At 39.0% G+C, this 12,916-nt stretch overlaps 1 protein-coding gene across 1 annotated transcript in view; it reads right to left on the reverse strand.

The window, feature by feature from the left end:
- Positions 1 to 9,642: 9,642 nt before the first annotated feature.
- The window catches only part of ptmab (prothymosin alpha b), a 3,470-nt gene continuing 196 nt past the window's right edge, over positions 9,643 to 12,916 (reverse strand). Inside the window, exons 2-5 of the mRNA XM_054596692.1 lie at positions 10,969 to 11,034; positions 10,751 to 10,838; positions 10,570 to 10,652; positions 9,643 to 10,456 (exon numbers count right to left, since the gene is read on the reverse strand). Of these exons, the coding sequence (XP_054452667.1) occupies positions 10,412 to 10,456; positions 10,570 to 10,652; positions 10,751 to 10,838; positions 10,969 to 11,034 (282 nt within the window). The 3' untranslated portion in view covers positions 9,643 to 10,411. The remainder of the gene's footprint in view (positions 10,457 to 10,569; positions 10,653 to 10,750; positions 10,839 to 10,968; positions 11,035 to 12,916) is intronic.

The following is a 12,916-nucleotide window of genomic DNA, read 5'->3' on the forward strand; positions in this document are numbered from 1 at the left end:
AGTGTGTTTTCAATGCGTGTTATCCAACACAAGTCTTTGTTTGTTTCCCTGCAAATAAAAGTACAAAACGAAGGCCCTGGATCTTTGATTCAGACAGGTTAGTCTCCACTGCTCATTTTAAGTTTCTGATAGTCACCTATATTTAGTAAAGCGCTCAGTGTGATAGCAGTTGAGGTTACTGTGCATTTGTAGTGTGTTTGGTGTTGTTAGCTTGGACCTAAAGTTAAAACTACCGCAAAAGAGATGCAGAAGAAACATGTCTACTATCTACTACGGTCTATGTATAACAACTACAGATTTTCAAAATGACAACAAAGAGAATCTAAAAGGTAATGTGGTATATTTTCAGGTCTTGCACAATACAGCGAAGGACCTAAGTGTTTTTGTCTTACATAGGATACAGGAAGCAGATGGACAGGATACCAGGGGCCAAATGTGATTAAGTGTGTAGAATGACGGAGCCACATACATTGTTTTGACTTCCCCCCCAAATGTGATTAACATGTACCCTACATAAGGAGGTGTAAGAGCCCGAAAGGCAGGGACTCACAGATTCGACTCGAGACCTCCGGGCGCTCTAGACGTCCGTCATGACATGTGTTGCTTGTTTATAATAAACTTTATTATACCAGCAAGAACAGTGTCCGCGGAGCATCCTTCCTCATCACTTCAACAGCACTGTCGCATGAAAGATACGACAGTAACAAAACGACATAACATTTCTACAAAGAGATTCCAAATGACTACAAAGAAATGTAAAGCAAACTAAATACTAAGAGACTCAAAATGACTACAAAAAACTGAAAACGACCACAAAGAGATGCATAAGCAAAGCAAATACAAAGACACACAAATCAACCACAAAAATACACAAATAGACTACATAGATACATTTAAAAGGACTACAAAGAGACCAAAAGGGACTACAGAAGAGATGCTAAAAGAAAACGACTACAAAGAGACTAACAACTAGCACAAAAAGATGCAAAACTGCTACAGAGACTCAAGGTGACCACAAAGAGACTGAACATGACTGAAAAAAGAAGCAAAACTTCAACAAAGCGACTCAGAACGACTACAAAGAGACACATGAGTACACTGTTAATATTAATCTATTCATAATCATATTGATCGTTTTATTCCACACACTCTTGCTTTACTTTACACTACTAACCAGACTTCTGTAAGTTTGTAGTCTACTTGTTGTTTATTAGCACTTGTCTTTGGTAAATAGCTATATGCTGTTCTGCTGTATCTTTGTTGTCTTTATATCAATATTGATATATTAACAGCTGCTGCTGTCAGGATTTAAACCTGTACGATGTTTCCCTCTAGTGGCTGTTGAACACACTGCTTCAAACACTTTCTTCTGCTTTAACTATTGCTGCTACTTCTGCTGCTACGGGTGAAGTCTAACCATCTCCATAAGTACGGCTTATCATCTCAAACAATAGCAATAAAAGGCTTCACGGTCCAAAATCTGGAACAAGAACTCTCCAACAAGTGAAGAAAAACAATCCCAAAATATATAAAGTATTAATATCTGTCACTGTTTAAATGTATGGACATGTGATTAATGTTTGACAAATATGACCCTTACCTTTAAACCATCAGATAGAAATGAAACTGACCTCAGTGGAAACAGTTCAGTAACAGATCCTCCTCTCTAACTTGAGTTCATCACCATCACAGAAAACGTTGTTAGGACACCTTGGTGAAGTGAACAGGACAGACAGGACAGACAACATTCAACACAACAGACATAAGAGCATATTATAATACAGGAGTCATTTCTAACAATTCAGATGATATATATATATATGTTTATTAATATATATATATATATATATATATAATAAATATATATTAATAAACACATATATATTGGGTCTCTATATTCAGCTTTAATGTATTGGAACATCACTATTATTAGTCTATGTTTGCTCGACCTTCCTACCAAATGTCTTAGGTAAATATATATCAGTTGTTCAACAAACTACCACTAACTTCTAATATATTGGCAAGAATATCAAAGGAAATAAAACATCACATTGAATTCAGTTTGAAAATAAAAATAAGTAATTTCTAATTTACTATGAACCTTTTAAAATAACATTTTCTCTTTCAGTTCAATAACTTCATTGTTACAGCAATAACTTCATTTCAAGTTCACATCAAACTCATAAACCAGCAGATTACATAAAGAAGAGAGATGGTAGAGTTACCTTAAGAATTCAGCTCACTGCACGTTGACTTGGTGGCTCAAACTGATAAATTAGAATAAGAGCAATGAAACTTCTAGACACATAGACATATACTCTCTCTCATTTCCCTGTTTTGTGCCTCCTCGATTCCTTTCCACGCCTCCTCGCCTTGCGTCTTGGTCTCGCCCACGAGAGGAGATGTGAGGAGAGAGGAGTTGAGACTTCAGTTAAATATGAGGTGTGACACAGCTGCATCAGCTGTCCATTGTTTTGTTATACGATTGTATTTTATGATCTGTCAGATGAGCATTACAGCAGTCATGACAATTTAGATATTTACTATTTATTAAATTCACAATGTTACAAATAGAAAGAAAGCTTTTCAGTGGAACATTTTAAAAAGTATTTTATTGGCCATAACTTTTCTTATGAAACAGTTTGGTTTGATTTGAGAGCCTCACAGAGCTGCAGAGCGGCTGCCGTCGGGTATGAATCTCAACTTTTAATCCAACCTCAATGTGAAGTCCTTAAAGTGTACCAAACTCCAAGACCACCTTTATTGAGCAAATCTTTTCTTATAAATATACATAGGGGCTTCCCTCTACTGGTGGAAACCCGGCTTTTGTGATTTCATTTAGCTGATCTGGAGTCAGAGGACGTATATGGAGGCAGCTTTCATCACAAAGCAACTATTTTCTGCTACTTTATACTTCTACTTGTCTACATCTCAGAGGAAAATGTTGTAATTTTAACTGTACCACATATCAAGGGTAAATATTGTACTTTTACTGCACTACATCTCAGAACTAAATATTGTACTTTAACTGTACTACATCTCAGGGGTTCTTTTATTTGTTGAGAGAATCCTCCTTCTTCTTCAGTTAAATAAACTTTTATTTCCTGTTCGGATGGACTACATACTGGAGACAAAGACAGAAGTCATAACAAGCATCTGAAAAAGATTTTTATCAGTTTGGAATGAAACTCAACTGGACAAACTGAGGAGGAAGCTCCGCCCATCAGCTGACTCACCTGAGACAAACCAGGAAACACACACACACACACACACACACACACACACACACACACACACACACACACACACACACACACACACACACACACACACACACACACACACACACACACACACATTAAGTTTTTCATGATGTGTTCAAATGTAATCTGTAAAATGTAGTGTTGTCGATAAACTTGAATAAATCCAGTAGTTTGAAGGAGATGTTTTCACATTAATATAAATAGATATTAGAGATGAATTATGATGTTTAACTTCCTAACACTAGCTCTAAGATTATAATACATCATTAAAACTAATAATGACAACATGTTATTTTAATGTAATCAAGTATTTAGGAAATAAATGATTGTATTTCTATTAAATCCTGTGACTTGTTTGTACTTTTCACTGTACTACATCTCAGAGGTAAATATTGTACTTTTTACTCCTTTTTATTTTATTGATCTAGTTTTTTATTTAATGCTCTGTTAGTGTTATTACTGTTAATAAAAGCTTTTCCTTCTATCGTTTACATTTATTCATTCATAAATTGTTTTATTGTTAACTTGATGAACTGCTTTTGTCTTCTTTGTCCACATTTCTTCAATAATATTTTCTGCTTGTCAGTATTTGTTGAAGAGATTTGAACTGTTGTTCTCTGTATGAAAGTTGCTTTGCAGATTAAGTTTAATCAATTGATTCATTGATTGTAATACAACTCTGTTTTACATATTTTACTTTAAGTACATCTTGTTGTTTAATACTTTGAGACTGTGGTGATACTCATTATGCCAAGTAGGACATGTTCTACAAAACAACCTGAGATCAAAGTCCACATGATCAATAAATCAACTGTTGCAAACCAGAAAAATAGAAAAACATCCCACATTTAATTTAGAATAAGCATCCACCATATTAATCTTTATACATAGACCAGAAAATACGACAATTGAATTACTCTTTTAGGATTTTCTGAAAATAACAAGATGTATTTAATAATATTGATAAACATCGTTTTGTTGGATTAGATCAATTTATATGTGTTTTTTTTAAAGATATCTAGTATTGTTTTGTCGTCGAGTCTATTTCGGACGGTGATGGAGCCACATGGTGCCTCTGTAACACACACTCCCTAAAGAGGTGTGTGTGTGTGTGTGTGTGTGTGTGTCTGTGTGTGTCTGTGTGTGTGTGTGTGTGTGTGTGTGTGTGTGTGTGTGTGTGTGTGTGTGTGTGTGTGTGTGTGTCTGTGTGTGTGTGTGTGTGTGTGTGTGTGTGTGTGTGTGTGTCTGTGTGTGTGTGTGTGTGTGTGTGTCTGTGTGTGTGTGTGTGTGTGTGTGTGTGTGTGTGTGTGTGTGTGTGTGTGTGTGTGTGTGTGTGATGGGGGGGGTTATGCTGCTTTAGAACCCTGTTAACACCATCTGTTGCTAGGCGAGCCCCTGGTTGCCTGGCGATGTATAGCCCCCTGACGCTTGTGTGTGTTGGTGTGTGTGGTTCTATAGGGATTGGGTGTGAAAGTCACACAATGAAAGTGGGTGTGGTGGAGATAGTGTGTGTGTGTGTGTGTGTGTGTGTGTGTGTGTGTGTGTGTGTGTGTGTGTGTGTGTGTGTGTGTGTGTGTGTGTGTGTGTGTGTGTGTGTGTGTGTGTGTGTGTGTTGTGTGTGAGAGAGAGTGTGTCGAGAGGCTAAGTGTGTTTGTATGATTATCTTATTAAAGTTATGTATTTTTAAGCTTTTCATTTTGTTTTGAAATAATTTTCGTCTCGTTTTTTATTTATTTAAAGTTCTTACCTGATATACAGTGTGTGTGTGGTTCTGGAGAGCATGTACAGATGTACATATATGTACACATTAAAGTGTATTTTAAACACATCATTTGTCAGTATATTTCAGTATTGAAATATGATAAATTAGTTTATAATACTTATACTTTCAGTAAACGAGGCTCAAAACAAGTTAAAATCACCTAACATGTAAATAGACTGCATTATTGTAATATTTCTTATATTGTAATGCTGTATTTGTGTTTATAAATAATAAAACTACGTTGTTTGCAACTTTGAACCCTCCTATAATAACATTTTGGGATATTGTCATTAAATATTGGTACATTTTTACGAGTTATTTTTCTTGTATTTCCGTGGCAGCTTCACACTTTGTTAAATTGACAAAATCAGAATTCAGATTTAGAGTTTGTGCTGAAATAAAAGACACCATGCATGTGAGGTGAGGACAGGTTAAAGGTCATAAACAAAGAACGACGCATAGAACGTCTGAAATAATGAACCAGGAGGAACCTGAGGGTTAAATGCATTATTAATAATAATAATCCAGTTAAAGAAAAGTAAAACATTCACAGGGATGTTTGCTTGAAGGATTTTTACTACTTGAGTAGTACTTGTAGTATTTTTTTCAGTGTGGTATTGTTAACAACTGAATACTTCCAGCACTGATTAATGGAAGTTAAAATGAGGGAATATGCTTTAGTGAAAAAAGTGTTTTCAGACTCAGCAGATGTTATCGAAACATTTGTTCTGAGTAACAAAGATGGAGAACGGTGGATTTTCCAGATGGATGATCGTCTGCAGAGGAGAGCAGTCTGCAGTGTGGACACAGGGTGGCAGCGGAGCACCACGGAGAACCGATGCTTCAGTCACAGTCTGCAGACACAAGCAGAGGAACTGCACCTTACAGACTGACTGGTGTGCAAAGACTCTGCAACTAGCTGGTGTTAACAGGCTTCTCAAGACACACACACACACACACACACACACACACACACACACACACACACACACACACACACACACACACACACACACACACACACACACACACACACACACACACACACACACACACACACACACACACACACACACACACACACACCTCTTTAGGAGTGTGTGTTACAGAGGCCTCATCAGCGTACGAAATGAAACAATAAATAATTGATGTCTTTAAAAAAACGTATAAATGAATTATCTAATAAAAAGATTTTTATCAATATTATTAAAAACATCAAGTTATTTTCAGAAATACTTAAAGATGTATTTAACTCCTACAGCACCAGTCAAACGTTTGGACACAGCTTCTCATTCAATGGTTTTTCTTTATTTTTATTTTTATTTATTTCTACATTGTAGATTAATATTGAAGACATCCAAACTATGAAGGAACACATATGGAATTATGTGGTAAACAAACAAATGCTCAACAAACCAGAATATGTTTTATATTTTACATTCTTCAAAGTAGTTGAATGAGAAGGTGTGTCCAGACTTTTGACTGGTACTGTACATAAAAAGATTAAGTCCACATGATCAATATATATTGTACGTGTTGCATCATAGAGGTACATATTGTACTTTTTACTGTACTACATCTCCCCCTAACACAACTCAACAGGTCTCAGAAAGTTTTGCATTTATTGAAATCTTTTAACATCTGGTGTCAGTCATTTTACATCATTGTTTTACATCATTGTTTTACATCATTGTTTTACATCATTGTTTTACATCATTGTTAGTCATTTTACATCATTGTCAGTCATTTACATCGTCATTTAATCGTTTTACATCTATTGTTAGTCGTTTTATATGAATTGTAGTGGTTTAACATCTAGTGTTAGTTGTTTTGCATCAGCTTTTGGCCGTGAAAAATAAACCGTATAAGTCTCTGGTGTCGACCTGTCAGTCAGTGTGTAGCCCCGCCCTAAAGCATCCCCTGCTTTATGGTCTGTTTGACTCTAAATGGAGCATCATTTACTAAATGAACATCATGCTGTATTGAAGAAGACTTGAAACTAGAGATTGAGACCATAAACTCATGTTTACAATGTTTACTGAGGGAATAAATCAAGAGAGAAGTAGAGTCATTTTCTCATAGACTTCTATACAACCAGAGGAGTCGCCCCCTGCTGGACAGGAGAGAGAATGCAGCTTTAACACATGAAGCTCTGACTTCGCTTTAAAGAACCAGATGTTTTCTCCTGGTATAAACAAAATAGTTGAACCTTCTTTCCTCCGTCCTGCAGTAATGGACCGTTCCATGAGTCCTCTGATGTGGGATGAACCATGTGCGAGCTGCAGGGGCCGCTGCTCTCGGCTTTGAGGTTTTTAAGTCTTAAAGCTGCAGAAGACTGAGACTGTAATACCAATGTGATACTGACCCGTGAGACAACTGGGACCAGAGGTGTGATACCTGATGGTTTTACTCGTGTTTTCTTATTTAGTGACTATAATGAAAATACCCAGAATATGTTTTAATGCATAAAATCCCCCTGATGGGAACGGAGATGTTGAAATGTCGTTACATTTCTATGATAAATACAATTAAAACAATAAGAAATACAAGATTCAAATACTTACAAATACTTGAATAGGAAAAACCTGATAATTTAAAAAATACTGATTGTATGATTTTCATGTGAAATCAAGAGTAAGTAACAGTAAATGGGAAATATACTGCAGTAAATATTGTAGATATTGTATATCAACAGGAAAATACTTGTGTACCTAAAAAAAAAAAAAGTAGTAAATTGAAATGACTTTCCATTGGTGCATTAACCAAATGTCCGTCATCATCTCCGGTTTGAATGATTCACAGTCTAAACATTGTACAGCTCCAATGAAGAGCTGCAGCTACATCACACACTATTTCATTAAATGTAAAAAGGGATTTTGGAACCAGTCCTCCTGTTCAGCTTCCACTCGTCTTTTATTCCCGCTCTTTGTGTTCTTTACGTCACGTCTCTTTTCACTCCTCAGTGAGTAAACTCTGAGATAAACTCTGTCAACAAACTTTCAGCACCAGGTTTATTAGTCGGCTGTGAACCGACACTTTAACCAGGAAACCAGGCTGCTGCCCAAACGCTCCTTTACTCAAGTAAAAGCACTTATACAACAGAGTAAAACTACTCCATTACAAGTACAAGTCCTGTTTTCAAAATCCTATTCAGTGGAGAAAGTAACAAGTAAAGCTGAATGAATCTAGTAGATCTGCAAGTACAATATAGAAGTGCTAATACTGATGTAAAGTACTTATAAAGTGTACTTGAGTACAGTACTTGGTTACAACCAATAATACTGCCAGTGGTGTACTCAGTTCAGTTTAAGTAGCAATACAACAATGCTTGCCACAATGAAACTTCAATAAAAGCTAAGAAGTCATTTGAAGTACTCTTCATGCAAAATGACACGACTCAGGATGTTGTATTTATCGAATACTTATCCTGATGTATCACTGGTAGTTTGATCAATAACAGTGCATCATAATTTAGAAGTTCATTATATGTTTTTCATGTTAAATCTTCATCTGAAAAATGACTAAAAAAATCTATCAGTACTATTACAATGAATGAATGTCGGGGAGTAAAGAGTACAATGTAGTAAAGCACCTAAAATGTGTGATAGTAAATTTTGTCATTATAATCCAATAAGTATCCACTTGCACTAAAACTAGGTCGCAGCCAATAATACCACCAGTTGTGGAAAAAGTACTGCGTTCTATTTAAACAAAAGTATCAATACGATTAAAAATACACCAAACCTGCATTCAAAATCCTACTTCAGTAAAAGTGCTAAAGTATTATCAGCAGCATATACTCTTCATGCAGGGTGTTGTATTTATTGTGTATTTATACTAATGCATTAATGTGTAACTGTGTTTTAAATACTGTCAAACTGAGCGTTCATTTTAATAACTTTATATACATTAACATGTGTTTCGCATGTTACATCTAGTAACTGTATTAGTACTCGTAAAATGTATTAATATAGGGGAATAAAAAGTACACTGTAGATACGAAAGTACTCAGTTAAAAAGTACATTTGTTCTAAAGTAAAGATATAACTGTTATAAGATGGAAACATTCTTTAGCAGGACGACCTCTGTCGGTGTTATTTTAGATTATATATTTATTGATTATTAGCTTAGGAGCACTCATGTGTAGCAGTATTAGAATGTTTTAGCTGCTGTATATTCAGTGAAGTATTTAAATCCAGTTCTTTTTCTGCATGTTGCCCTTTAAAACAAAGTAACATCTCATTATTTTGTTTAACAGCTCCTGAAGAAGTTTCATTATCTGGTCATTTAAAAGTCTAAAAAGGAAAAATGGAGCCATGTTTTCTTGCTCATGTTGGGCCCCCGACCCCCAGGTCTGGAACCACTAGCTTCATTTGTATGTAGTGCAACATGTTTTATAAGCTAATCATTAGTTTTTTTATGCAAAGTAACTAGAAACTGTAGCTGTGAATACATGTAGTGCAGTGAAATACACTATTAGAATAGAAGTATAAAGTAGCTTAAAATGTAAATACTCAAATACATCACAATTGTACTCAGGGTAAGCTGTAAAAAAAAGCCTTCACCTGAACGTTTTCGTCGCCGAGCAGAGAGGAAGAAACAAGCAGAGATGCAAAGTACAACTCACAAAATAAAAGTCCGGTTTATTGTCAAACAACAAACTTCGCACATACATCAAAACAGGCCGTCATAAAACAAAAAAGTCGCCGACAAAAACAAAATAAAAAGGAAAAAGAAAAGAGGCTCTTTTCTTTGGCCTTACCCTCCCATACAAACAAACTAGTTATGGTACAGCTAAAGTACATACATTAAATTTACTGGAATGCTCTGAGTTCAACGGCTTTAAGAGGTTTTTCTTTCATGGTTTTTTTTGTCAAACTGTTTTTACATGTTTTTTTTCCTAAGTATCTGTTGAGATATCGTAACATGGTCAACCAAGTAAAATCTTTCGTTAAAGAAGCACCGATTTTGGTCTGACGAGATCGCTGCCGAGAGAGAAACTGACCCCCTCCTAACAATATGTACAAAAATATAAAATGTAAATAAAAATACAAACAAATTCTCCATTTGTGTTGTTGTTGTTATTGAAGAAAAGCCGGATTTCTGCGTCGATGCGGGTTCCTCTAGAAAAATTTGTTTTGCAGTTTTGAGGGGAGAGTGTGTGTGTGTGTGTGTGTGTGTGTGTGTGTGTGTGTGTGTGTAGATGTTTGTTGAACTCTACTTGCTAATGACCATGTTGGATTTTTTTTATTTTTATTATTATTTGTTTTTTTCTCCTTTTAAATCAGTCCTGCAGCTCCTCCACCTGCGACACATAAAAACCGTCAGAGGTGGAGAACCAGGAAGTGGTTCAGCAGGATGTCGCGCGGGGAGGCGGGAAAACGCATCAATCGTCGTCATCGGTTTTCTGCTTCTTGGTTTCGACGTCGTCCTAAAAGAAGAAGAAGAAGAAGATGAAGGTTAGCGAGTTAAACGGCGAGGTCGTGACCCCATTGGTCAGATTCCTGGCGGTAAAAAGGTCAGGGGTCGCCGCCGACGCCTCACCTCGTCGTCGTCATCGTCGTCCTCAGCTACCCGTTTTGTGCCGCTCTCGATCTCATCATCGTCATCCTCGTCTTCCTCCTCACCTTCATGAAGAAAGGAGAAGAAGAATGAGACTCACGCAAGTTTAGGGAAAACAATTCATAAAAAATGATTTTTTTTTTTTTTTTTTTTTGAAAGCTACCTTCTCCATCATCTTCCTCGTCCTCCTCATCCACTTCCTCGTCATCATCATCGTCATCTACCTCGGGCTCGCCGTTCTCTTCATTCTCCTAGAAATAAAAATAATAAAGAGACTTCCTGAAGTTGTGTGGAGCTCAAAGTTTTTCAAAAGTACTGAAGAAGTGCAGTCCAGGAGGAAGACCACAGAAGAAGAAGAAGAGTTCAGGCGGTGGCGGTTACCTTCCCGTTGGTGGCAGCGTCTTTGCCGTTCTCCTTCTCCTCCACCAGCTTCTTCTCTTTCAGTTCCTGATGGAAACAAGCAGAACTATTAGGAAACAAACTTAAAACTAAACTAATATTCATGCTCCACAGTGTCAGCTGATGAGATGAAACTCCTCCAAGCTGCTACCTGCCCTTCTACCTAATGGCCTAGTTAAGCCCCAGTGCATGCTGGGAGCTGAACAGTTTCCCCTCTCCTTGTCAGAATGAACCTTCCTATTTAAACACCATATTGGTCTCTGCAGACACCCCCCCTCCATCCTCCTCCTCCTCCATCCTCCTCCCACTCCATCCCCTATAATGTGTTGTAATCTGATACTCTTGATGTGGCCCCCGCAGGGCACTCTGGGTATTGTAGTCTTCTGTCGGATGGCGTCGCCACCATATGTCATGAGACACGCCCGGGAGAGGCACTGCAAAACCCAGGATGCACCGCTCCACTTAGAATAACACAGGAGGGCGCAATAGCAAATGGGGGGTGATGGAGGAGGAGGAGGAGGAGGAGGAGGGAGGAGGAAGGAGGAGGAGAGCTGCCGTAACGGAGGACAATAGACGACGACACATGGCACCGAGAGAACACACACCGACCAGAACTCTTCTCCTCTCTGCGACCTACTTACAACCGGAAAACCTTCCGCCGGGACTATTAATAGCTGTGTCTCCACACACACACACACACACACACACACACACACACACACACACACACACACACACACACACACACACACACACACACACACACACACACACACACACACACACACACACACACACACACACAGTTATTGATTAATTGCTCCTCATAATAACCATTAAGCCGTCCAGCACCACCAGGCTGCTCCACCTCCTCCTCCTCCTCCTCCTCCTCCTCCTCCTCCTCCTCTGTTCGTTTGTTCTAATCTCTCATAATTATGCAGCTCTTATAATTAAAGAGGGTTCTATTCTCTGGCTGGAGACCCGGCTCCTTCCTCCTCCTCCTCCGGGGGGAGAGCAATCAAAGTTTCACCCGATGTGCTCCAAAGTCCAATATTCACATTTAAGCATAAAGTTGGTTAAATAATAATAATAAAGCACAAAGACGGGAACCAGAGCACCGCACAGAGAGAACTACAGGGACAGAGAGGAACTCTCCTCAGAGACATGAAGGAGCTCTGTTGCAAACATGTTGTAAAAAGAAAAACAGTGAAGAAGAAGGAGGAGGAGGAGGAGGAGGAGGAGGAGGAGGAGGTGGAGGAGGAGGAGGAGGAGGAAGCCCGCTGCCCGCCGTGCGTATTTTACGCGCTCCGGAGGCTGGAGGACCCGGAGTCGGTAAACAAACCGGGTCACACTGAACAAACAGGGTCTGTGTTTATATAATGCAGGGTGGAGGAGCAGGGTGGAGGTGGAGGAGCAGGGTGGAGGTGGAGGTGGAGGTGGAGGTGGAGAGAGCCCCCGAAAGTTGACATTGGAGAGCTTTTACGCACGGAGCGGCTGTGCGTAAAAGCTCTCCAAACGGAGTCCGAGCCAAGCTGGAGACACAGTGAGAACAGGAGCAGTGAGAACAGGAGCAGTGAGAACAGGAGCAGTGCGGGGCTGTGCGGGGCTGTGCGGGTTAAATCAGTTACATGGCACCAAGCAAGAGCTGCAAGGTGTGGAGAGGAGAGCCGGAGGAGGGTTAGAGAGCCGGAGGAGCGGGGTGCGGGGTGCGTGCGTCCGAGTCCCGCAGCCTGGATGGAGAGGAGGATGAGCCCCGCACAATGAGGACACGCAGAGGAGGTGCGGGGCTCTGGGTATCTGCGGGGTGAAGAGGAAAAAGCATCTCCAAAGCAGCGGTGCGCACAGCTCCAACAGGCCGAATGCACGCACAGGGAGCCGGGGAGCGCAGCGCAGGAGACCGCTGTGGATGGAGCTCTGCAGAGGAGGAGCA

The sequence above is a fragment of the Anoplopoma fimbria genome, chromosome 3 (assembly GCF_027596085.1).
Source record: "Anoplopoma fimbria isolate UVic2021 breed Golden Eagle Sablefish chromosome 3, Afim_UVic_2022, whole genome shotgun sequence".
NCBI lineage: Eukaryota > Metazoa > Chordata > Actinopteri > Perciformes > Anoplopomatidae > Anoplopoma > Anoplopoma fimbria.